At 41.4% G+C, this 27,991-nt stretch overlaps 1 protein-coding gene across 1 annotated transcript in view; it reads right to left on the reverse strand.

Annotated features, from left to right (window-relative positions):
• The window catches only part of CACNG3 (calcium voltage-gated channel auxiliary subunit gamma 3), a 126,914-nt gene extending 101,560 nt beyond the window's left edge, over window positions 1-25,354 (reverse strand). The window contains exon 1 of the mRNA XM_020995430.2: window positions 24,102-25,354. Within this exon, the coding sequence (XP_020851089.1) occupies window positions 24,102-24,312 (211 nt within the window). The 5' untranslated portion in view covers window positions 24,313-25,354. The remainder of the gene's footprint in view (window positions 1-24,101) is intronic.
• Window positions 25,355-27,991: the final 2,637 nt, after the last annotated feature.

Consider the following 27,991-nt stretch of genomic DNA (forward strand, 5'->3'; position numbering starts at 1 on the left):
GATCTCCTGCTTATAAAGAGTCAGGATGAGCTGAAATCCATTTAATTTCAGAGAGTCCTTTTCTGGGTGTGGAGTCAAACAAATAATTTGGGGATGCTGAAGAATTAAAGGCCTCAAAAGATTTGAGACCTTTATTAGCTCAATAGCCAATACAGTGATGTCTGTGAGCCTGAAGATCTCTCCTGTTTCTGACCACCATTACTTTGAATCACTTGACTTTGATTTATGCATGGTCTCTTGCCAATGCCTGTAACCCTACCTACCATAGCCACCTACTTCTGTTTTTCCCCAGTCCTTTGAAAGTGATATTAACTCTGTGAAACCTTGGCTGTCTAGCTCTGCTACTGCCTGAATTCTCACATCCATCTCATTCTACCCCATGGTTTCACTTGTGGCAAGTGTGACAGAGCTCTGTGTCTATCCATCCTCAAGCCTTCAATATCCATCACTGTGAAATAGGTGATTTCTTACTAAAGGTAGACACTGTGAGCCTACTTCCTTTAGGTATTAGAAGAGATTACCCCCTTGTAATGCACAACTCCTGCTCTTATCTAATAGAATCTCTATAGGCACAACTCTAGGGTCTTATCCCCATATTTTCATGGGGTTGGTGGGAAGATGGGTGATACCTGATGACCACCTTGGAGTCAAAAAATATGGGACTAAGTTTGGTTCTTCCACTTACCTAGCAAGGTGTGTTACCTTGTGTTCGTCTCCCTCAGCCTCTGCTAATGGGGATGCTGTATTATTTGTATGATCTGTTCCATAGAGATATTGTGAAGATAAAGTGAATAAATTTAGTGAATTAAAACACTTATTAAGAGACAGTATTTATTGAGAAGCAGCATGGCATAATGGAGGGAGATCCAGGATCAGAGTCAGAAAGAACTAGGTTCAAGCCCTGCCTCTGACATATATTACCTATGGGCAAGTTATTTAATCTTTTAGTTCATGAAGAAATGTTCTAAGACTAAAAGTTGCATAGTAAGTGCCAATCTACATGGTGGAGGGAGTTTCTCCACTGGAAATTCCTTACATATATGAAATCACCAATCTGGTCTCTCTCCACTCCTGTCTTCTCCTCCCCACACCCCTATTAAGAATGTACTGTGTGCTAAGCACTGAGAGATACAAATACAAAAGAGCAAAGGAGAGATTGTCTTCCATTTTTATAGATAGAAACAACATACGTAGGAGAGTGATGGTCACAGAACAGAATTTTGGTCTGGGAAATTAGGAATCATTAGTAGAGCCATAAGGGAACATGACCTTTCTAGAGACAATGGTAATATTAATTTGATTATAGTTCTCAGAGCAAGAAGTGAAAAGGAGAATGGGGGTTCTGCTACATGCTTGGTGGCAGGTAAGATGGCTGAGATGAATGGCTTCATGGGATATAAAGAATGGTCCATTGGTCTTGGGCTCACCAGATGTGGTAGGCAATGTGAATTTGTCCTTATTCCCCAATCAGGACAACTCACCACCAGAGGGGAATTCCAAAGCTGAGTGGGTTAAGTCTCTCAGGGGGCTTAATGAGATAGAGTCAAATTCTTTATTAGCTAAAACTGAAGCCTGGGCTAGTGAATAGAAAGACTTCCTGAGCCATTACCCCAAACTTATGGGCCATGGTTCTCATTTATTTTAGCAGTGATTTAGAACTTAGCTTTGAACTTCCTGGGATCAAGCTTCTTCACCTTGGCCACCTCTCATCTTGCTTACATATCATTCCTCTTTCACCCTCTACCACACACAAACTTTCCACCCCTTTCATTGAGAGCTCTAATCAGATCAACACTACCATTGCTTTTCGAAAAGGCACGTCAAACAATTGCCGTATTGTTTCACTTACCATGGTTCCTGTAACTTCCCAGACAAAAAAAAATTCTTTCCTTCCCATCATTCACTTCTGTGTTGTTTACCCCATTAGAATGTAAGCTCCTTCTCCCTTCCAAATGCCCTAAACAAAGATACTTCATTCACTCGAACCTGAGAGATGCCCACAACTGCCTTCACATCACATTTCTCTAAAATGGAGTATACTACCTTAGCCTTTAGCTTTTACCAGGGAATTTAATGGCATTTTCAACCTTGGAAAAACCTTTTCAGAACTCAAACTACCCTCCCTTTATGACCAGTCTGGTTTGGAATATGTCACATCTAAATCAAGATTCACCTGTCAACACTCACCCCCCCCCCCAACACATCCATGCTGTTGGAAAGGTAGAGAAATAAGGAACCACATGTTTGAAGCTGCTGGTGGAAAAGTTGTGTATGAGGAGTTAACAGATGTGGGCTCTAGTTTCAACTCAGTCGCTAGTGAGGGGCTATGAGGAAGTCACTCACTCTCTTCCCTGGATTTCCATTTGCTCATCACTAACATTAAGGGGTTAAACTAAATAATCTGTAAGGTTTCTTCTAGTTCTGTTATTTTATGTTCTAAAGGCCCTGACATAACAAGATACACGATTTGCGTCTTTGGAGACTAATAATTGATATACATATAGACCTTTAAGAGCTACAAAGGATTTCTGTACAATAACACTGAGAGATGAGCAGTGAACGTATCATGTGCCCCATTTAACAGATGGGGGTAACTGAGATGTAGTGAGGTTGAATAACTTCTTCATGCTCACACAGATAAATTATTGTTGCAACCTTGAATCAAACCCAGATCTTCCAATGCCAAGTTAGGTACTCTTTTCTTTTTTTTTTGTGAGGCAATTGGGCTTAAGTGACTTGCCTAGCATCACACAGCTAGTGAGTGTTATATGTCTGAGGCCGTATTTGAACTTAGGTCCTCCTGTCTCCAGGGCTGGTGCTCTATCCACTGCACTACCTAGTTGCTCGGTACACTTTCTACTATATCAAACTGCCTATTCTTAATAAGAAGTTGAACCATATTCATGCCCCCTGCCACACTCACAATACTAGTTACCATTTATGAAACATAATTCTTCACGTTCCAGGTAAAAGTGACCTATAAGATCCAGAAGAGGAAGTTAAAAAAAGCCCAGCAGGAAGCCCCCATAGGTGTATACCTAATACCTCTTGACTGTATAACCAGTGAAGAAAAATTATGCATATTTCCATGGACTTTCCCCCAAAACTCAGACCATACGTTCTGTGACCTTTATATGTATAGGTATAATGACATAGTGGAAAAAGCCTTGGACTTGGAATCATCAGGTCCTGCCTCAGTCTCTTACTAGTTGAGTAACTCTAGGCAATCCAGTTAAGCATGATGTAGTTGAAAAATGCTAAACATTAGAGACAGAAAACCTGGGCTAAAATCCCAGATTTTCCTTTCACTCCCTGTGTGACTCTAGGCAAATTACCTACTCTTTCTGGACCTCTGTAAAATGGGTACTAATAATGCCTATAGACCTACCTCATAGGGCTATTGTAAGGATCAAATGTGGTAATATGTTTAAAACCTCTTGCATACTTTAAAGCATTATGCAAACATCACCCAAAAGGCAGCTAGTAGCAAAGTGGATTGAGTGCTGGGGCCTGGAATCAGTAAGACCTGAGTTCAAATCCAGTCTCAGACACTTACCAGTTGTGTAACCCTCGGCAAGTCACTTAATTCTGATTGCCTCAGTTTCCTCAACTGTGAAATAAGCAAGAGGAGGAAATGGCAAACCTCTCCAGTGTCTTTGCCAAGAAAACCCCCCAAAAGGGGTCACAAAGAGTCGACACTACTGAAAATGACCGAACAACATCAAACATCAGCTAAGTGATATTTCACCATTCCCTGCTCTGCTTCACAGAGTCTAATACAGGCTTACATCCCTGGCCCATGTTCTCACTGTTCTTCTGCAGAAGTGATGAGAAGTTTAGAGTCCACATATCAGATTCAAGTATCCCTCTCAAGCAGTCACAGTACCTGATTGATTGGAACAGCTATGCCCACAAAAGCCATTTTTGAGAACTCTTCATCAATCTGCAAAAAGCTGGTCCTTTCCCAACCCAAGGAGGATACTGGAAAAGAGGGTTATTTCAGGTCCCTGAAGTCTGGACTATTCCCCCCACATTGAACACAGGAAGTTCTGATGAAAAGGAGATCAGGGCTTTAGCCTCCAAACCTAGAATATCTCCTGCCTCTGAGCTCCAACCCAGCTGACTTTCACTGCTGAGCCTCAAATCTGGCCAGAGGCTATGGCCCTGGCCTCAGGCATGGATATTGAAGGCTTGGGGATGGATAGATATATGATTCCCTGCCTTGAAAAGGTCAGGACCTATCAAGGTCCAATTAATCCCTGACAGTTCTGCTCTGTGGGACAGAGCTGACCTGAATAAAGGCCTGCTCCTTTTGTTAGAACTCTGACTCCCATGGAGCTGTCCTTAGTTCTGAAACTGCACCCTGCTTGAGACCATTCTGACTGTAGATTACCTGACTGCTTTTTGCCTTGGCCCTACGTGATTGACTTTAACCCACTGGTTCCAGATGGCTGCTAAGTCTGTCATCTCAACCATGCCATCCATACCAGTTTTTGTGGTCCTGCTCTGTACTGTGTGCTACCCACAAGGCCAGCAGGGACAGGTTTGACGCTCTCTAGGCTACCTTAGTCTGTATAATCCATTAGCTTGATTCTGCCTAATCAAACCTGCCTTGTTTAGGGCTAAGTTATGGGGGAACCCTCCCCCCAATCCATTCATAAATGACCCTTTATTTTCTCAAATCTTAGAAAGTCCCTTATTCCTACCTCTGTTGTGCATTTGTCCTGTTTGTATTGTATTTATTTTTGTATGAGTCTTATTTTCCTACATGTCAGTGAGCTCCATGAGCAAGGACAATAATAGCTAGTATTTATATAGTGCTTTAAGGTTCACAAAATACTTTACAGATATTATCTCATTTTATCTTCACAATAACCTTTTGAAGCAGATGATATTATCCCAATTTTACAGATGAGGAAACTGAGATAGCAGTTAAGTGACTTGATCAGTGTATTATTCATCTTTTGGAATCCCCAGCACCAAGCACTGTATTGTACCCAGTAGATGCTTAATAAACATTCACATTATTGAACTAATTTAAGTTGATTTTGAGGGGAGATGGATATTCCTTCCTACTTACCCACCTTTATAAGGTCTCTGAGGATCTCAGCTATTATTATTGGAGAAGGCAGAACCAGGTTGCTGATATCAGCCCACTCAGCTATTGGCAAGCAGCTTTCCCTGAATAAGTTTGTTACCAAGCCTCTGATTTCAATGACCTGGTAAGATAGGGTATTGACAACCCAAGAAATAAGGAAACTGGGCTCAGATGTGGCAAGAGCCTAAGGATATGACTCTGTTATGGGGGCTACCTACCAAACATGTAGTCAAAAGACTAGAGTTTTAGTCCCAGGACTGGAACTTCCTAGTTGCATAGTCTTGGGAAAGTCACTTAATTTCTCTAGGCTTCAGATTCCTCATCTGTAAAAATGGAGGTGCCACATTTATACTACCAATTGTACATGCTTGTGAGGATCAAATGAGATTCAGTATGCAAATTGCTATATAATATTTAAAGTGATATATAAATATAAATGCTAGCTCCCCTACTCCCTCCTCCTCTTTACCTTCTTCCTTTTCTCTCTCATGCCCCTTTCCTTCCCCTCATCTTCCTTTTCCTCACTTTCTTCCCTTCATCTTCCCCTCCTCCATTTCCTCCTCCTGTCCTTTCTTCCCCCTTCCTTCTCCTATTCTCCTTTTCCCCTTCTTCTCCCCTCCTCTCCTTCTCCTTTCCCTTCCCTACTTATCTCCATATCATTCTTGAATGCACACATGCCATATGTGTTATTTATCTCCCTCTGCCCCAAATACCTTATTTGGATAAAACTTAAATGTGGTCTCTAGCTGCTTTTATTTTTTCTCTCTCTGTGGATGTTTGTAGATGTATGTATATGTGTATATTCCTTTAAAGAAAACTTATTTTAGAGATGAGGGCTGTATTTCAATGTGATTTATATTTACACCAACAAATGATTTCCTGATTCCAAGGCTACGTCTAAATGGGGTCTGATAGAAGCTTAAGTCACTCATTTAAACGTTACCAGACATTCAGATATTGGAGACAGCTATGAGGTTGTAGAAAACACCCTGAACACAGAGTCAGGAGAACTAGGTTCTGGTCCCAAATCTTTTTATGAACTACTTGTATTATTTCTCTTTGGGCACCAATTGCCTCCTCTGTAAAATGAGGGGTTTGAATAAGATGATCAGCAAGGCCCCTTTTAGCTGATGTTCGATGACTGAAACCAGAGTTAGTTTGCTTTAGAGAGGAGAAACAGATCACTGATGGCATTTTTCACACTAAATCTAAGTGTTTTAGCCTTATGTATGGCCAGCCCACTCCACTCACCCATTTGAATTTCTGTAGCAGTTTAAAACTTGCGAAGTGTTTTTCTCACAACACCCCACTCCCATCCGTTACCACTTCTATAATGTAGATAGTGCAAGAATTATTAGCCCCATTTTAAAGAGGAGGAAACTGAGACTCAGAGAGATGTGGTTACTTGTCCATAGATGTTGGGCTGATAAGTGTCTGAATCAGAATAAATCACTGAAGTCCCAGGGTAGTGTGGAAACGGGATTAAAGGATCTAATCCTCAAGGCCAAATAGCTTAAGTAGTAGAATTTAAGATTCTTGAGGGTAGGAATTGTTTCATTTTTGTATATCTTCGGTACCTAGGATGGTGTCTGGTACATGGTAAATGCTTAATAAATGTTTGCTGAAGTGAAGTGAGTTAAAGAAAGAAACCTTATGCTGAAGTGTGGGTTTGTCACATGTGAGTGACAGTGCAAGGCTCCAACACCATACAGAATGCAAGCCTTCATCAGGTTTCTTTAAAGAATGAATGATTTAAAAATACCCCAAGGTGCATTCTCTTTAAATTAGAAGTTGCCTGGATGGCAAGAATATAAAGTTGTAGCAGCACCTATCATTAAGCTAAGTAGTAGCAGTTCAGTTACTTTGTTGTGTCTGACATGTAAGACATTTGAATACTGCATTGTTCTCTGTACAGAGCCTGAACATTTGCCTGGGCTCTGTCAGTGTTCAGGAACAAAGAATCGAGACACTGCAAATAGCCCAGGCTCTGTCATGCTTTCTTGTGGCAGGATGGCTTTTTAATCAAAGGCACTTCTCACCATGCCTGATGAAAGCTTGCTTTGCCCCCTTACATCTTGGTTCAGGCTGAACAATGACTTGCTATAGCTTGAACCATATAGAACTCAAGAAAGAAATACCAGAAAATCTGTTCAGTGTTGATGTTCTGCCCCAGAGGACAAGGCAGCAGAGAGTCCTAAAGGAGCAGGAAGGAGATGAGAAGGAAGGATGGTAATGAACCAGAAGGAAATAGCCAATTCAGACAGAGATGATCTCTTCCAATTGTAATCTAAAAGTAAAGGTCCTTCACAATCTTTCTAGCTTTATTATGCTACTCTATGCTCTAACCAAAACAGACCATTTATTTACTCTCTACCTTTTATTTACTCAGCAAGTGTTTATTAAGCACCTACAATGTGCCAAGCACCATGCCAGGCACTGAAGATGCAAAGACAAAACATAAACAGTGCCTGCCTTCAAGAAGCTTACGTTCTTTGTTTCTCATCTGGCCTTCTCCCATCACTTTGATTTTATTCATGCTGCCTCTTCTGTCTTACCCACACCCCCACATTCCCCTGTAATGGATTATCCCTGCCCCAGCCTTCTCCACATCATCTATATACTCTACTGACTGAAATCCTCCCCCTCTTTCAAGACCCATCTCAGCTGCTACCTCCTTGATGAAACTTTCACAAATCTGTCTCTACCTCCATCTCAAAGTTGTAAGTAGTGGAAAATAATATTGGATTTAGATTCAGGAGTCCTGATTTTGAATCCTAGCTATGCTACTCATTTGCCATGTAACCATGAACAAGTCACTTACCTTCCCGGAGCTTCAGCTTCTTCAGCTGTAAAACAAGGATGGTAATATCTGCCTTGCCTACCTCACAGGTTTTTTAATGGGGTCAAAATGAAAGAAGTTATGCAAGCATTTTGTTAACAATAAAATGCCACATAAATGCAATCGATTATTATTGTTTTGAAGTATTACTATATCTTTTTTTTAGCTCTCCTATGAGAATATAAACATGGCACTTTGGAAAGTGCACTGGGATCTGAGTCAGAAGACCTAGGTTCCGATAGCAGAATTTTCATTTACTGGCTGTGTGGTCACCTCTCATGGTCTCAGTTTCCTTATCTATAAAATTAAGGCATTGGAGAAGATGACCTCTAAAATCTTTTACAGTTCTAACATCTTGTAATTCTAGGTCTAATATGCTGTGATCTATTATTCATTCCAGCTCCAATATTCAAAAACTCTATTTTATGAAACTGTGTAGCTTAAATAGTCCATGTTCTAGCTCTTTTCAAGCTCTAACATTTTGTGATTTGGGGTCCTGGGGAATGCAGAAAAGAAAAAGAAGGCAAGAGCAAGGAATAGATATTTATATAGCACCTACAGTGTTCCAGGTACTATGCTAAGTGTTTGCATGTTTATAAACATTATCTCATTTGATCCTCACAACAACCTTGGGAAGTGGGTATTACTGTTTTACTCATTTTAAGTTGAGAAAACTGAGGCAAACAGAGGTTAAGTGACTTGCCCAAGGTCACAGCTAGTAAGTATCTGAGGCTGTATTTGAACTCACATCTTCCTAACTCCAGGCCCAGTATGCAATTCACTCTGCCACCAGTTGCCACATGTGGAAAAGGAAGCAGGGAAAACAGCGATTTCCTGACATGGCTTTTTGTTCCATCATGAAGATTTTGAGTTGTTAACCTGGCTTGCCTCCTTCTCTACCTCCCTCCCTTCTCCCCCCCCAAATAGAATGTGTTTTTAATTTTAAAAAATGCTATCTTTCCACTTAGATTCTTTAAAATGGCCACTCTTATGTTAGAGACCTCAGAATAGAATTCTTCAGTGACTGATTTTAAAGTTATATGTTATATATTCCAATCCTTTCCCTCCCACCCCCATGTTCAAATACATAAGGAGTAATCAGCTTAGATTTGTTTCTCTGAATTTGTCCATTCCATGCCCTCACTGCACCTTGGCTTCATTGATTCATTCATATATTGAGTACCTTCACTGGGCTCAGCATTAAACTAGGCCTTGTGGGAAGGCACAAGGAAAATAGAAGATGGGTTTTTATGGAGTTTACAGTTTAGGAAGAGAGAAAATATATCCAGATAAAAAATCTCAATGGCAATAATAGCTCACATTTTTGTAGGTTTTACAGTCAAAAAACATTTTACATTGATTATTTAATTTGATCCTCACAGCAAGCACACGAGGTAGACAGAACATGTATTGTTTCCTCCACTTTACAGGTGAACAAATGAAAGCCTAGAGAACTTAAATAAGTTATCTAAGGTTGCACAGCTGGTAAATGACAAAGCTAGAATCTGTACCAAGGCTATTGTGACAGAGAAGGAGCACATGTGTAATTTAATCACAAAAAAGTTCACCTGAAAATGGACCACAAGCGCTATATGAGTCAACAGTGTGATACGGCTGTCAAAAAAGCAAATGCAATTTTAGGCTCCACTGAGAGAGATATCAGGTGTAGGATGAGGGAGGTAATGATCCTATTGTACTGTCCACTGTTCTTATCACAACTGGAGTGTTGGAGGGAGGGGTTGGGGGGGTTGCCATATCTTAGGAAAGACACTGATTAAGCTGGAAGATATCCAGAAGAAGATAACCAAAGTGGTGAAGGTAGCTGAGCACACGCTGTGTGGGGGTTGGCTGAAGGCCCTGGCTATAGTAAGTCTGGAGAAGAGAAGACAAGGGAGACATGCTAGCCATCTTATAAGTATTTGGAGACTGGACATGTGGATGAGGGATTAGGTGTGTTCTGCTTTGCTCTGGAGGGCAGAACTAGGAGCCTCGTATTGAAGTAGCAAAGAGACAAAGGCTCTATGTCAGGAAAAAACTTCCTAATGATCAGAGCCATCAAACCACAGGAAGTAGTCATCCCTCCTCACTAGAAGCACTCAAGAAAGGGCTAGATGATCACTTATATGATGTAGAGTATCTTTGTTCAGATGCCTTTTGGTCTAAATGCTCTTTGTTATAACTTTCAACTGTGAGGTTCTGTGATGATGTGTGTGAGATTGGTCAGGTAAGGCTCATTGAGGGACACAAACTGAGCTGAGTACTCAGGAAACTCATTAATATGAATTGGTGAAGTTTTTTCATTTGTAATATAAGTCCCTTGGAAGTCCAAGCCATGCATACCTACCCCCACCAATCTAGTTGGAAATGTCTTCTGGGGCTGCCCCAACCCAGTCTTCCTGGGTGAGAACAGAACCTAGAATTTTAATAGTGATATTGCCTGAATGTAGTCTCTCCAAAAGTAGGACCCTCAAATAAATATTCATTACAAGAAGATTGCTTAATTCAAAGGTTTCAACCTGAGTCCACTAGGTCACTAGGATCTCGGCCATGTCCTTTTCTCTGTTCAACTCCGCCACTTTGTGTCAAAGACCACATTGGGCACAGAAAAGCAAAGTAAAGGTCTTTGGAGACCCAGTTACTGTGATCCCTAACAGGCCTTTGTTTCTGATTAACATCACAACCACTTGATTGTGTTTCAAAATACCTCAAGCAATTCAGTTGCATCCCAAGGCTAGCATCTTTTACTAAAAGTCATTAAAAACATACGCCCCCCTCGAACCAGTGCCCACTCTGAGTTATGCTTTTGCCAACGGGTTGTTTTAATGTGATAAACATCTAATTTGTTTTGCTCTCATGTAATTTTCAAAAGGTCATAATGCTTTGTTTTAAACATGATTCTAAATGACCAAGCTTCAGCACTGACTGGATTTGCATGACTGAGAACCGGCATTTTTAATGAAACTGTCTACAGAGGCTGAGAATGGCAACTGTGAACAGTTATCCCCTTTGCAGCATGTTGCTGTAATTTGCCAGGTTTTCTCCCTGCATTTCAAAGGCTGTACAGTACATACTGTGGACCATACAGTGGAATATTTCCTGTCTAGAATTCCATTTCCTTTAGAGCCAGGAAAAAGTCATAAATTCTTAAGCATCAACGAGGGAACAGACCCTTTAGCACATATACTCCCCCTTTCAATTTCCCACACTTAAATTCTGCCTTGAAATAATTGAATGGTTGTCACAGGGAAGAGGCATTAGACTTATTCTGCTTGGCCCTGGAGGGTTGAACTAAAACCAATGTATGGAAGTTACAGGGAGTCTGATTTGATTTTAGTAGAAGAAAGAACTTCTAACACTGAAGCAGCCCTACAATGAATAAAGAAGTGCTTCTTGCTCTCTGATTATGTGCCAGGCTTTGGGGATAGAAATTGAAAAAACAAAACAAATGTTGCTCCCAAGGAGTAGATATTCTATTCGAGGAAGACAACATGTATAGGAGGACCTAGAAGAAGGGCCAAGGGTAAAGCCATAGGATCTTAGAAAATGGTGTATGTGCAGTGGAATGAGTTGCTTTATCAAGCCCTTTCCCATTCACCCAGCTTTGCTACCTAGAGGAGCCACCCTTGTCTCTCTCTCTCTCTCTCTCTCTCTTTCTCACCCTTATGTACAATCAGATCCCAGCTCTTGTTGATTCTACTTCTCTCAAATTCATTCTCTTCTCTCCACTCACATGGCCACCACCTTAAACAGACTCTGGTCACCTCCTGTTGTACTTATTCCATAGTCTCCTAATAGATATTCCAGCATTTGTTTTCTCTTCTTTTCATCTTCTACAGAACTGACCAATTAACATTCCTAAAGCACGTTTCTGACCATGTCACTTCTATTAAATGGGCCTTGAAGTGGCTCTCCCTTACCTGTTTGGCATTTAAACTTCCTCGTAATCTGGCTCCAGCCTATAATTCTAGGGTGTTTACATATTACTCCTCTTTTTTACCCTCTAAGTTATAACCACACTGGCCTATTTGCTATGTCCCATATGTGAAATTCCATTTTCTTTCTCTGTGCCTTTGTACTGGCTATTCTCCCTGTTCAAAAGGTTCTCACTCTTCATCTCTACTCCTGGGAACCATTAGCAATCTTCCAGGCTCACACCAATAGCCACCTCCTTCAAGAATTGTAAATTCTTTTCTCCCAGCCACTATATGTTTACTTTGTATATATCCTTCACTTATCCATCTGTAAACATATTGTGTTACCATAAAAGAACATAAGCTCCTTTAGGGAAGGCTTCTCACTTCTGTATGTTTACCTCTGTGTAGCCCAGTGCCTTGAGAAGAGAGGGGAGGGGGAAGTATACTTACACTTTTTTTGGTTCAGAGAACTCTCAATGATTTTGCTTGGCTCACAAAATTGATATATACCCAAGGCAGGTCTTGAACTCAGTTCTATTCGACCGCTAGCCTGGTTCTTTATCCATTAAGCAGTACCACACCACCTTCTACAGTTGAGTAGTGTGACATGTGGAAGGAAGATAGATCAGCAAAGGCCTTGTGGATGAAGTGGTTCCTCTTTGAGGGAAAGGAAATATTTCAGCAGGTATAGATAGTGTTTACAAAAACATGAAATCAGGAGAGGGCACATAGGAGGTGCTCAAGAAATATTTGTTGGGTGGTTTGTTAGGTAATGAGTTCATTGGCTGTTCTAAGCATAGAGTGGAAAACCACTTGTGAGGAAAAGGGGGAAGATGATTCCTTCTCATATGTGGCCTTGACTGACCTTGTACTTTCCTTCCAACTCTGAGGTTCTGTGATTCTTTGATAAAAATAATTCAATTGGTTCCTATTACCAATTGTAATAGGATTGTAATAAAAGTGGTTGCAACATCAAAACAGACAAAACAATGGTATTTAGGTACAATAAATATATAATTTATCCAACAGACAAATCAAAATCCCTGACAATTGGGTTGCCTAACTATATAGTTGTATTATATCTGACATTTCCAGGGAAGCCTGGACTAAGATTGTCCTCACAATCCTCAAACATCTGATCAATTTATCTGGTTGCTTTGATTGCATGTTACTAGGTAGCTAGGTGGCACAGTAGACAGAGTGCTAAACCTAGAGTCAGGAAGACCTGAGTTCAAATCCAAATTTATTAGCTATGTGACCCTGGGTAAGTAATAATAATTTATATAGCACTTTAAGGTTTGTAAAGCATTTGATAAATACCTTATTTTATTGTCACAACAACCTTGGTAGATAGATACTATTATTATCCCTATTTTACAGATGAGAAAGGCTAATCTCTGGCTGACTCGGTTTTCTCATCCACAAAATGGAAATAATAATAGCACCTATCTCACAAGGTTGTGGTGAGGGGAAAATGAGGTAATACCTGTAAAGTCTTTTGCAAACCTTAAAATGCTATATAAATGCTAGTTGTCATCATTGTTATATCAGCTGACATGATGGTTTTATGTAGGATGGACATTGCCTAGCAAGGGGTTGAAGGGAGGGCATTGAGAAGTGGAAAGCTAAAATTCTATGTTTGTCAGTAGTTCACTATAACGCTAATTAGGCTTTCCTACTCAGCATCTTAGCTTCTAGGCTTAGCAAATTGGAACTATAAAAATACCTGTTTTCCTTTCCTTCTTCCCTCCAAACGTACAATGTCCAAAACATTAATGAGATACTACTGAGGAGGCACTTTAAATAATTTTGACATGGGCTGTCATAGAAACTTAATAGACTTGGTCCCTGAGGGCAAAAGCAAAACCAACAGATGACAGCCACAGGAATGTCTCTAGTTCCTGTAACCTGAAGCAGGATTTCCCTCTACATCAGGAGCTCTTCGCTTTTTTTTTTTCATGGGCCCCTTTGGTCATCTGATGAAGCTTCTGGACCCCTTTTCAGAAGAATATTTCAGGTACATAAAATAAAAGACATAGGGGTTCCAAGGAAACCAATTATACTAAAATTTAGTTATCAACATTTATTTTGAAAAGTTCATAAACCCCAGGTTAAGAATCCCTTCTATAACATACCCCCTCAATTGGACGGCCACTCTTCCCTTGACTACCTCCAATGATACAGAACCAACTATCTGCCTAATAATAAGAGCTGATGTTGATATGTTGTGTTATGGTTTTGTGTTTTTTTTGGGGTTAGGCAATGGGGTTAAGTGACTTGCCCAGGGTCACACAGCTAGTAAGTGTTATGTGTCTGAGGCCAGATTTGAACTCAGGTCCTCCTGAATCCAGGGCCGGTGCTCTAGCCACCGCACCTCCTAGCTGCCCCTAAGCCACTTAATCTCTTGATGAGCCTCAGTTTCCTTATCTTTAAAATGGGGATCTTAATAACTACAGTGTATTTCTCACTGGAGATATTGTGAAGCTCAGGTAAGATGAAGTGTGCTAAGTGATTTGTAAAACATAAAACAACAAGGGGTAGCTAGGTGACTCAGTGGATAGAGTACCAGCCCTGGATTCAGGAGGACCTGAGTTCAAATCTGGCCTCAGACACATAACACTTACTGGCTATGTGACCCTGGGCAAGTCATTTAACCCCATTGCGTAGCCAAAAAAAAAAAAGAGAGAGAGAAAGATTAAGTGGCTTGTCAGTGATGACAAAGCTAATAAAGGTCAGTATATGGATTGGAACCCAGCTCTTTCTTTTTTTAATAGAGAAAAAGATTTTTTTTTATTATTACAATTTCAATAGAAGTCTTGACAGATTGACAGATCTTTTTTTTAATGGTTTGTTTAATGTTCTTCTTCAGGCTTCATCCTTAAATGCTCCTGTGGTGATGTGGCAGAATTTGATCTCTGGCCAAGCTTTCTGTAATGTTTTTTTTCTTCCCGTTGCTCCTCACTCTTTTTTTTTAAACAATATTTTATTTCCCCCCCCGATTATATGTATAAACAATTTTTAACATTTGTTTTTAACCCAGTTCTAACTCCAAGTCTAGCATTCTATCCATTATGCCAAACAATTTTTCTGAGACAGTCTGATTTGTTAACAGCTGGGTGAGGCAGTGGATAGAGTGTAAGAATTAGAGTCAATAAGACCCAATTTCAAATCCTGCTCCAGACACTTACTAGCTCGGAGATCCTGGGCAAGTCACTTAATATCTATGTGCCTCAGTTTCCTGATTTGCAAAATGATAATAACAACAGCACTTAGCTCACAGGGTAGTTGTCAGGGTCAAATGTGATAACATACATGAAGCACTTTGCAATCCTTAAGATGCTATAGAAATGTGAACTATTGTGGACAGGGTTGGTTGATAGTCATCTAGCATTTGGTAAGTGCCTACTACGTGCCAAGCACTGTACTACATGCTGTGGATGCAAAGAAAAGCAAAAATATAGTTCCTACTCTCAAGGAACTCACAGTCTAATGAAACGGAGGGGACAGCATGCAAACAACTATGCGTGCTTGCTATGAAGCTCTTGCTGATATTTCAATCGGAAGAAGGGTCCTGAAGGTACTAAATATTAGAGGAATTTTTGACATTATGTAGTAAATTCAAAGGCTATAAAGCTAGTCAGTCTCATACCTGAGATTAAAACTCAAAGCTGCTGCTGCCTCGTCTAGGTAGCATTGTGTCAGTGAAAAAGGTTTTGGTTCTGGAATCACAAGCTAAGTGATCTTGGACAAGTCATTTAACCTGAGTTCTCAATTGCTGTGTCTATGCAAGACTTTACAAAATACTTTCACATCACAGGCTTGTTGTATGGTGCATGTTTGTAAACCTTTAAAGTACTGTAGAACTGGTGAGAGCTAATATTCTCGGTCATTTGACACATCATTTTCAATGCTGCATCTGGATTTTCTCACCTCCTGGCATGATGACTCCCCAGATACCCTGCAGAGGCAAGAGGAAAGGGCCCTGAAAAGACATCTGAACCCACTCTGGCTGTTTTTATGGGCTCATGTTTGCATCAGGAGTAGAATCCAACACAACAGTACACATCTCTGTTTACTTTATCTGGCAAAATGAAACTCTTTGGAGTTACAGAAATGGAGACCAAAAACGCTATTTTTTGCTTGATGGTAGTACAATCCTCCCTTATCTAGGGAACCCTTGTAAGGAGAAGGGTTAGGCCTACTTATGATATCTTGGGAAGGTTTGTCCTGAGGAAGGGAGAGGGGTGCCATGGAAAGAATAAAGGGCTGGAATCTAAAGATTTAGGTTCAAATATTGGCTCTGCCATTTAATAGCCGAGCAAGCAGGTCATTTCATTTCTCTGAACCTCACTTTTCCTGTTTGTTCACTGGGTATATAGCATATCTAAATTAAACAAGCACATTAAACTCTTAATATATATGGAGCACTGTGCTGGGGGAGATACAAAATTTAGCTAATGTATTTATTTGTAAAACTCACAGACTAGTAGAGGTATAGGACATGAACACAGAGAGCTATTGTGCCAAATAACATGCTGAGGGAATAAGAGTAACAGACAATATGCTATGAGGGACCTGAGGGTGTAAGATCATTCAGGGAAGTCAGGGAAAATTCCTAGTGGAAGCAGCATTGTAGCAGAGCTTTGAAGGATAGTTAAAAACCTCAGAGAATCAATAAGGTTATAGATGTGAAAGTACTTTGTAAAGCTGTAATAAAAATGTAACCTAGCATGATTATTCTCGAAATGGCCATGAGGCAGTATGCAAAATATTGTGATTGATGACAATGAATATGAAACGGTCTTTGTGAGACTTCAGGCTGAAAACTTGGTTCAGCATAGATATGCCTTAAATAAGGAAAAAAAGGAGGGATGAATAAGGAGGGGGCCAAATCCATTTTGCTAAGGAAACTGAGGTACAGATAGGGAAAGCCACTGACATTGGGAACCACCAGGGTGTTTGATGGAGGTAAGGACAACAACACATGTTTATTAAGTATGTATGGTGAACAAGGTCCCATGCTGAACTACAAAATCCCTCTCTTAATATAGATCCGGGGAGGGAATAAGACATGCCTATATTACTATGTTACAATTTTGTACATGAGAAAGCTCAAATGAAAAAGAACAAAAGATTCAGGGCTAGAGAGATCAGTTCTAGTGAGAGCTGAGTAAGGAAGATGAAGGAAGACATCATGGAAGAGGTGGTGCATCTAAAGAAAGACATGATTTCTTTTAGGGTGGAGATTAGAATTTGGGCAGTGTTTCTTCCCAGGATGGGAGAGAGTGTGCAGACGCATGGAGTCAGGAGAGGGAGAGCAAGGTAAGACTGGAAATAAAGAACAATTTAGTTTGGTGGGAATATAGAGTTATAAAGGGCAAGTAGTATGGGATAAGCCTAGAAAAATCAGTTGGAGTAAGACTATAGAGAGCTTGAATGACAGCCTAAAAAAATCCACATTTTATTCTGTAGGCATTATGAGCTAAGTCTCCTGGTAACACCTTAGGGCAGGGGTGGGGAACCTGCCACCTGGAGGCTACATGTGTCCTCGAGGCCGCCCACCCCTGAGTGAAGTTTGGATCCATTCAAAGGGCCACACTTGAGGACCTGGAAGGCCACACGTGGCCTCGAGGCCGCAGGTTCCCCACCCTGACCTAAGATTTTTGTTGGAGGTGAGCATAGAGAAGTTGGCTGCTCACTCATCTGGTTGGAGTATGACAAAGAGGCTATAGCTTTCAAGAGCATCTCAAATATCAATGAGACATTGTCAAAGACTTGGGACTCCTTTGGAGGAACCACCCTCAGGGAGGAGGGAAGGTCTCAGTCAGATACATCAGATAGACATGCAGCTGAGCTGTGGGCACTCCCTTAATCACTGGTCTTTCCTCTGGTGTGTGTGTTGTCCCCATCCCCAGGTTGTCACCTGTTCTCACAGTTTTTAACAAACGCGAGCAGTGACAAGGCTACTCCCCCTAGGGAACACAACCGCTAGACACAGCCTCTGGGTGTTCAGCTGAGCTGATCAGATCCCTTGGGGTGCCAAGGAAAGCCACATATAGAGGAGAGAACTTAGGAATCTGTGACTGAGTCAACACCCTACAAGAAAGGGCCACTTTCAAATGTCTCTGATATTCACATTGTTTGGCTCCCTAGTTTCTCAATCACCAGTGGTGTTATGCTACTGAAGCCCTCCAAAGTAGTATTGCTTAAAGGTGGCAATATCTGTGCTCTGCTCTTTTCCTCTGTGCTGTGCCCCTGCATGCTGCTGGCAGATAGAATTGGGAAGAAGTATTGTGGTGCAGGAGACAAGCTGCTGCATATGGAATCAGAATGTTGTTGTTCAATTGTTTCAGTTGTGTCTGACTCTTTGTGACCCCCTCTGTGGTTTTCTTGGCAAAGATACTAGGGTTCACTATTTCCTTCTCTAGCTTCTTTTACAGATGAGGAAACTGAGGCAAAAGTGACGACCAGGGTCACACAGCTAGTAAGTGTCTGAAACTAGACTTTAACTCACTCCAGACCCAGCGCTCTATCCCCTGTGCCACCTTACTACCCCTATAGAATCAGAACACTTCTGTTCAAATCCCAGTTCAGCCCCTTGCTAGCTGTGTGATCTTGGGGAAGTCACTTTTCCCTTCTAAGCCTTAATTCTTTCACCTATAAAATGGGGAGAAATGACATTTGCAACATCAGTCTCACAGGGTTGTTCTGAGGAATGCACAAACCATGAAGGTCCATAGAGATAGCGCCAATTATCATTAAAAAAGACCAGAATACCCTCAATCCAGGTAAAAACCAAGAAGACCTCCTCTCTTTGGCCTTTAAAGTCCTTTACAAATTGGCTTCAGCACACATTATGCCGTTTCACACACTGCATTACAACTAAAGCAGTCTATTTGCTGTTCCCTATACACAACATTTCATTTCCTGCCTTTGCATAACAATCCTCCATGCCTGGCATTTGTTACCACCTCCCCTCTAACTCATAGAATCCCATTTCCTTCAACATTCAGTCCAAGTAATACACCTTCTGCCTAAGGTCTTTCCTGGTCTCTCATTCTCTTCCAGCTATTAGACCTATTTCCTCATATTGTATATATTTGGAATTTACTTATGTATATACACATGATTCCCTGTTCCACCCCCTCCCCCAATTGATTATAAGCTCTTTGAAGCCAGAGACTATTTTAATTTTTGTGTTTTGTGCCAAGTGCCTAGCACGAGGTAGGTAATTAATTAATGCTTATTAAGTAAATACATGAACACTTGTTTAGACTGGTTTCTGAATTTTATATCACTGCTCCAAAATGGAATTTTCTTGTTATAGGCAGTTCCTTAAGCCAGCTACCAAGGATCTATTTAATTAGCTAGGAAGGACTGGTATCAGGATGGGAGTGTTGTTATCAGTGGTGAAGGAGATAAGTGGCACAGGGGAACATTGCTCTAGTGTAATGTGGACCTGTCCATGGATAGATTTCAGGGAGTCCACTAACTTGAGTGAGAAGCAATTACAATTTTATTTCAATATGATTGGCTTCCCTTGTAGTCCTACATATATTATTCTATGCATTTAAAAACCTTTTTTCCTGAGGAGTCCATAGGCTTCACCATACTGCTAAAGGGATCCATAACACATAAGGGGTCCAGAACCCCTGCTATAAAGGATCTGGAAAAGTGGATACGTTAAAGAGTTTCTTGGGCACAAATATCAGCATGATCCAAGCTGATAATGACTGAAATTAGCTTTCTCAAGATAGTTCACCAGTCCTAGGAAATAAGTTGGATCATCTATATATTTGCTTTTCTCATTTCTCCTGCTAAGGACCCTAAAATTCTGGGACAGAAGATATGAATACCTTGGTTATAGTCCAGGGCTTTGCACAGGTGAGCATGAGCATCTTTTGAGAAGGGTAGTGTATTATTCTCCCCATTTTCTGGATAAGAAAATTGAGGCTCAGAAAACTCAAGTGGCTTGCCCATAGCCACAAACCTGGAAAGTGGCAGTGATATCACTTAAACCAACATTTCCTAATCTAGTGTTCTTTCCATTACACTGAGCTTCCTCTCAAAAGATGCTCATGCTCACCTGGACATGTTGATATTATGTGTATATTCGTGTTATAATATATACATTTGTATACTTGTATGTATGATGTATACACTTGTAAATAGTATTGTATATACACTTGTATATATTATATGTGCCAGCTAGCTACCTGTAGAATATATTATACATATACACATGCATATATGTTATTATACATATGCACACGTGCATTTATTTATTTGCATGTTATCTCTCCTGTTAGAGTGTGAGCTTCTTGTGGGCAGTGGCTGATTTTCTTTTCTCTGTATCTCTAGGGCTTAATAAATGCCTGTTGACTGCCTCACTCTTACTCAGCAGATGGTTGTGAAGATCCAGTGAAATAATGTGTGTAAAGTTCTTTTGAACCATAAAGTGCTATAGAAAAGAGAACTCATGTTTCTATTATCTGGATGCTGAATGCAGAAGGAGGAGAAAGGGGAAGAAGTCCCAGATGACTTAAGGAAAATACTGGGAAAACTAAGAAGGTGCCCAAGCCAGGTCTCCCTGACAGCAGCTGGATTGAGAAAATAGCATGAGCTTGTTCCATGGTGGTTGTGAGCAGTTTCTATGGGCAAGTCACTGTCTTAGTAGCAGGGGCTGATCCTGCCTTCTTCCCACATTCCAGGAGCTATGCATGCAGCTGCAGCAAACCATACCTGATTCCACTGTACTGCTAGAGAACCTGGTAGGAATTCTTTGCCTGGTGCCCTAGCAGCAATGCATTTTGAAGCTTTAGTCAATGGGCAGGCAAACATTCCCTAATGTGACTGACTATGCTAGACAATCACTATGCCCTTTATTTTGCTCATATTTAGAGGGAAAATTGATGTAGAATAATATGCTATCATTTGGATGAAGTAAGAGGGGATGATGTCAGAGCTTTGTGTGACACTAATATATGAAGGTAACAAGGGACCTTGGAACATAGAATATTGGTGTTGTAACAGAATGTAAGAAAATAAAAAAATAGGATATCAGACCTGGGAGCGAAACCATAGAATGTTAGAACATGATAAGAATTGGTAGGGACTTTAGAACAAAGAACATCAAACGTCAAAATTGCACTACCTCCTCATTTAAAAGATATGGAAATTGAGATTCTCTGTGGTGACAGAGATGGGACCTAGGTGTCCTGACTTCCAGTTCAGCATTGCTTCCATTACACCAAATTGCTTCTCAAGTGGCTTTTCCACAGCTGCAGCCTCACAAACTGCAAATTTGTAGTATTTTGAAGACTGAAGTAATTTTAGCTGTGCTACAATCAGGACAACAGTTTTCTATGGTGTCAGGACTATGGGAAGAAGGCTGAGAGATGATGTAATATTACACTGGCAAGTGAAGTCATAGCACTAGCTACTGAGGCATTTGCACAAAGGCATTTTTCCAAGTGTGAGAAGCACATCATTAAAAACAACAATAGCTAGTATGTATATAAGCCTTTAAGGTTGTCAGGGGGTGGGGTGATGAAAGGAAGGTGGACAGGGGCCATCTAGCCAAGTGGTATAGTAGAAAGAATACTGGATTGCAAGCCAAAAGAGCTAGATTTTAGAACTATGCTGTCATTAACCATCTATGTGACAACCTTGGGCAGGTCACTACCCATTTTTGGCTTTAGTTTCTTAATTTATAAAATGGCTGTGTCTATGTGTGTGAGGAGGTCTGACTCTGGGATCCCTAAGGTTGCTTCCAGCTTTGATATTCTGCTTCTGTGCAGCAGTGGTATCATATAATGGAAAAATTCCAAGTCAGAATACCTGGCTCTGCTACTAACTTGTTGCAAGACCTTGGACAAATCACTTCCTCTCTCAGGGTCTCAATTTCTCCATTTCTAAAATGAGGAATTTGGACTGGTGGATTTCTCAGATTCCTGCAGCTTTATATTTGGTGCACCTGATCTCTTTTCCCATTGATAGAACTCTTAAAAATTGCATTACTTTAACAAACCTCCCTTCCAAGTCATTCATAAAGCTTTTATACTCACTCAGTAAGAGCAGCACAGTTGCCATGTTGGACTCTCATCAATATTCTGAAACGGCTTTATCCCTGCCTTATTAATCACTCACTTGGTTTGAGGTTTTTATTCATCACTATTGGTAAGTTACACACAAACAGCAACGCAGACATTTTTCAGTTAGTGGGTAAATGCCAGTCATTGAAAAATCAGCATAGAAAACATGTGGATAGAGAGAAGGAAGAGACCCTGGCTTTCATAGATTCAAAGGATGTTAGATATAGGAGGGACTGTTAGAAATGAAAGGTACCTTAGAACACATCACATCAAATGTCGGACCCAGAACAGACCCTTGAACATATAGAACATAGAATGTCAGCTGGAATAGACTTTAGCAGTAAACTAGTCCCATCCCCTCATTTTGAAGATGAAAACTGGGGTCTAGAAAGGGTAGACCACCTCTCTGGGCTCCAGTTTCAGGAGCTTCTTCAAGTGTGCCCATTACTATAGCTGTTGCTCCAGGTTGTTGAAAGATTCATCAGTGAGTCTGAGAGAACCTCAATCCTGGCCTTCTATTTTGACCAACTTCCTCCATCCCCTGATCCCTAAAGAGCTTTTATTTTCTACATGATCTGCCTAACAGGTTTTACTGGCACTTGTACACTGCCCTATTCCCCTTCAAACCCCTTTTCCTACAGTTAGAACAAGTTTCATAATAAGAAAGATTAACCAGGACCTACTATCACAGCCAAACAAATACCTCTGGTAAGGCAAATATTTGGCCTATATTCTTAATTACAATTTGGAAGATACCCTTCTAGTTTAAGTCAAAGACAAATTTTGACTTAGAAAAACCAGTTGCAATGCTGCTGCGTTTGAGAAATCAGTCATGGTACCTTAGAATCATCACATTTTAGATTCATAGAATATTAAAATCATATAACCACAGAATCTTAGAATCACAAAATATTAGAATCGTAGAATCATAGAATCACAAAAGCAACCTCATAAGACCATCTAAAGTAACCCATACACAAAGCATTAATTCCCTAGATGACGTACCCAACAAGTGGCCATGCTTTAGCTTCCAGTGACAGGCAGCTCACTACCTAGAAGGTACCCCATCAATCTAAGGAGGCCTTAAGGAAAATATATCTGTCTCTCTCTGTGTGTATGTGTGTGTAAGGGTAGGATTTGAGGGAAGAAAAAAAACTCTTCTTTTTGGCAATAGATAATGCTGAGATTTCAGCTTCCTTTGATGTGGCAGTGGGTGGTAGATATCCTGATGTGAAATAGGGGGGAAAGACAGTGAAGTTTTCCTTAGCTATTGTGTGTGTGTGTGTGTGTGTGTGTGTGTGTGTGTGTGTGTGTGTGTGTGTGTGTGTATGCCTGGGTTTAGTAGGAGTGTACCATGATAGTGTATGTTTTTGAAGTGGGGGAGGATGTGGGAATATTGGGAGGGACAAGAGGGTCTATGGAAGGCACCCACTTTGGAAAAATTTAGACTAGCTAGGGTTTCTGGTAAGAGATGTGTAAAAGGATAGAAAACTGTCCCTGTCATACGTTGCACCCAGTGTGGTGCAATGTAAAGCATGTTAGCCTTGGAGTCAGAAGTCTTAGATTAGTGTGCCCAGTTGACCACTTATTAGTCCTGTGACCTTGGACAAGTTACTCCCCTCTCTGAGCTTCAATTTCTTCCTTTGCCTGCATCCCATGACCGTTGAGAGGAAGGCACTTCATAAATTGTGAAGCGCTATGTAAACGTGAGCTTTCAGGAGAATTCCTGCTCTGGATAACTCCTGGCAGGCGAATGCGGGTGGCAACTAGTACAGGGAGAACCTTGGAAGCCAACACCTCCCCCTTCTCCCTTCTTCCCCCCCCCCCAAACAAGCTCCAAGAAGCCTAAAAGACGTTGGAAGGCTCTGAGCTTTGGCAAATGACTTCCTTAAACACCGTTGCCACCTACAGTCCTGTGGAGTCCCAGGCCAGCACGAAACCATTCCCTCCACCTCACACAGCTACACATCTTTTGATGCTATTCGGAGTCTACGGTCTCAGTTAGCCTGAGTACTGGACACCTAAATCTTCTCAGCAAAGCCCTGAACTAAGCACTCCCCGAATCCCCCACCTCCCACTACACCCCCGCCCCCATCCCTTTGGCTCGATAGCACTTGGGAAGCCTTGAGAGTCAGTGTGAGGAAAGATGTAAATACCTTCCAGGCAGCAGGTCCTCCAAAGCCCTGAATGGGTCATGACTTCCTCGTTCTTCCGACTGGTTTCGTTATCACTTGTAGACTTAGTCCTACATACGCCTCGGGAATACAGCCAGTAGTCTGTGCCCACCGCAATGGTCATTAAACTAAACGCAGCGAAAGCTCCTACAGTGGTGATCAACATCTGGATACCTCTGTCACACATCCTCATAATTCTTCATGGTACGCTGCTAGATTGGGGGGTGGGTGAAGAAGTGGAGGGCGGGGGTCCGGGGCGGGGATGGGAAGGAGCTGAATTACCCCACAGCTAGACAGCTGGGGCAGGCTGCTACCCTGGGAGATCCCGGAGCAAGCTTTTCAAACGAGCAGGTTCTTCCCTTGCCTGGGGCTTTGCCAAGGCTAGGATTGGTGCTGCCTGTCCGGGAATGGTCTCTCTCCAGCCCGCCGCCTTGTCTATTCCCCTCCGAGGGGGGCGGGCTCCACCGGGCTTGCCAGCATCTCCTGGTCCTCCCCAGAGTACCCGGGACTCCTCTCATTCCTCTCGGGCCTCGGGGCTGGGTTCCGTGTGGGGCATGGCCCCTGTGGCGGGAGTGGAGGGTTCCGGGATGCTTGGCTATCTGGGGAGGATCCAGGCGAAAGAGAATCAGAGAGGTGGCAACTGGACTGTGTGCGTGCGTGTGCGCGCTTGTGTGTGTGTGTGTGTGTGTGTGAGAGAGAGAGAGAGAGAGAGAGAGAGAGAGAGAGAGAGAGAGAGAGAGAGAGAGAGAGAGAGAGAGAAGCGTGGGGAGGTGGGTGGGTGGTGAGGGCGGATGGCAAAAAAATAGCTGTTATTTCAGCTGTGGGGACCAGCCCTTGAAAGGAGTGCCCTCGCCTTTCCCAGCCTCAGGAAAAGCTATCTGCATGTCCCTAAAGCCCCCGCCCAGTTGGGGAGGAGACGCTGTCCAGGGGACATAGCCAGCCGGACCAATAGGGGCTAGAAGAAGGCAAAAGGATCTATCTGTGGTCCTGAATGTACAGCTCCCACGACTCTGTCATCCAACCACTGGCCGAAGTTACAGGGTGTTAGGGGATGGGTTAGGGGTGACTAGGTGACTGTGTGCGTGTGTTTGCATGGTGTGTGTGTATGTGTGTGTGTGTGTGTGTGAATATTTTATTGGTGATAGCTGGAATAGCGCAGATTGCTTTGGTTCCCATCCCCATAGGCCAGCAACCTCAATCCCCAACAAGACACCAAAGTTTCTGAGGCCAAAAGGGCAGTAGAAAGCTCCCTCCCCTAACCCCCTGACTTACCAGTGAAGTTTACATCTTGCTGCGGGCTCCACCAGAGCCCACTGATGCGGAGAGAATGAAACCCAGGAGAAGACTCCTGCTTAAAGGGACAGGCTGCTCTGGGGCACTCTACCAGCCCGGCAAGAAGTGTTGTCAGCACAGCTGTGTGTAGTCTGTCTCAATTTGTCCCCACAAAACAAACCAAGATGTCTACCCTTCTTTCTTTGGAGTTCTGGCTAACACCAGATATGACAACAAAAACCTAAATGGTATGTGTATATGTATACACATGCACACATACCACACATACACACACACACGTATATACATACACACATACATACAACATACACATACACATAAATATATAAGTATATAATACATATATGCTTGCATCCTTACATGCACACATGTGGAATGGCCAGAGGATTCTGTGTCTTTGTAGAACACCTTTGATTCAGTATCTCCTATTCTCTCACACTAGAAACTAGTTAACAGAATATTAGACCTTTGCATCTGATGTAATCATAGTTAACAGATTATTGAAAACCCTTTCTAGGTTCAATGAGGATAATAGCTTCATCGAACCGATAATGTCAAAGCTAGAAAAGACCTTATAATAATAATCACAACATATTTAAAGAGGCCACATTAAGGCTTATATGGTCCTTTTTTTCTAACAACCCTGAGAGATAAATAGTAAAAGTATCCATTTAACATATGAGGAAACAGCTTTATTGAGCTTAAGTGACTTGTCCAGGATCAAATGAAGTAGCCAAATTACAAGTCAGGAATCCCTCCTGACTTCAGGTTCAAAACTATTTCCACTGCATCATGTTACAGTTCTATGCTGTTCTTCAGGGCATAGAATATAAGATCTGAAAAAGACCTTAATAATAATCCAGTCCAAACATGCCATTTTACAAATGAAGAAAATGAGATCCTGATTTGGAAAATACTTAACAGAAGCAAAGAATAATCTAGAACCTAGGTCTCCTGACTCTCAATCAATTGCTATTTCAGTCTAGTGTAAGCACCATCCTAGAAATATCATTGTGGCTGTTAGAGCCTAGGGACAATCAAGATATGAAGCTAAGGAAAGAATGAAGTAGGTTTGTGTTAATGAGATTTTTGTAGGGGGGAGGAAGATGTGTCACCTTTAGAATGATAAATAACTTACTATAACATGGTTAATCATTTTCTCTTAGAATAGTGCCATGGGAAAACAAAATGACCCAGGAGTCAGTTGAAGAATGTTAATGATTCCAAAACTATGCTTGTTGAGTGATCATACAAACCAGATCAATAGGTTACTAAGATCCTCTAACAACAACAACAACAGCAAGACCTTTGGAAAACTTCCTAAAATAATCTTGTGAAATAAGTCCTTTTTGGTCCATACCAGTCCATCCTACTTCCCAAATGTTCCTCAGTTATCTCTGTAAGATAAAGAGATTGGACTGGCTGATCTCTAAGCTCTCTTGAAGCCCTAACCTGTGTATTCTAAGGTTCTTTTCAGTTCTTTTACATTTTTACATCTTTTACATTTTATGTTTTAAGGAACTTTCCAGCTCTAACAATCCATCATTGAAAGGTTTATTCCAGCCCTAAGAGTCTTCAAGACTCTCAGAAAGCAAAATCAATAAATCCTGTGTTTGTTGTTACTGGACCAACTTAAGTTGCTACTTTCCTAGCCCAGCCTTCCAGGATATTAGGTTCTACTTCCTCCTTGAAGCTATCTACTACTGGTGATTTCAGCCAATTTTTGACCTCTCCTTTCTCTAGCTCCATTTGCATTTATTAGCTGTACCATGAAATTTATACCTGATCACAGGCATAAATGGAAGCAGCTAGATGGTGCCACTCACTGGATAGAATGCTAAGATTGTAGTCAGGAAGACCTGAGTTCAAATCTCGCCTTCCTTACTTACTACCTGTGTGACTCTTGGCCAGTTACTTAACTCTGTTTGCCTTAGTTTCTTCAGCAGTAAAATGGGAATAATAATAATAATAATACCTACTTTCCAGCATTGTGAGGATTAAATGAGGTAACAGTTGTAAAGTGCTTAGCACACAGTGCCTGCCACATAAATGTTAGGCTATTATTATCACAGACCATCCTGTAGGTAGAAGATAAAAATGCATAGCAAGTAGATAGCATTTTGGAGAAGGAAAGAAAGAATGACTGAGAGAAGATAGTGAAGGCTATAAAGTATAGAACGGGTTATGATATGAAACACAGAATGTTAGGATGGTGAAGAGGGGATAGGGTAGCAGGAAAAGTAGGAGGTAGCAGAAATTATGATGCCAAACCAACTGAAATATTAAGAATACCTTTGGGGTAACAACTGGATGGGCTTCCCAAAAAAAACTCAGTGAGCATTGGTAGCCAGAGGAGACCTCAGCAGAAGTCCCAGTGCCTTCTCAGGTGGGCCCAGGTGTTTATGAAGATGCTCCTCTGGTTAAATGAGAAGCTGTCACAGAGGGGATAAATAGTCCATTTCAGTAGTGCAAATTTACCCTCTCTGTGCTGGAACTAAATCTGAAATGATGATGGTGGGGACCCCAGGTGTTTTCCTGATGTACCATCCCCCTCATCCAGACCTGAGCCTTTTATTGCC

Source organism: Phascolarctos cinereus, unplaced genomic scaffold (genome assembly GCF_003287225.1).
Source record: "Phascolarctos cinereus isolate Bilbo 61053 unplaced genomic scaffold, phaCin_HiC Scaffold_4;HRSCAF=312, whole genome shotgun sequence".
Lineage (NCBI taxonomy): Eukaryota > Metazoa > Chordata > Mammalia > Diprotodontia > Phascolarctidae > Phascolarctos > Phascolarctos cinereus.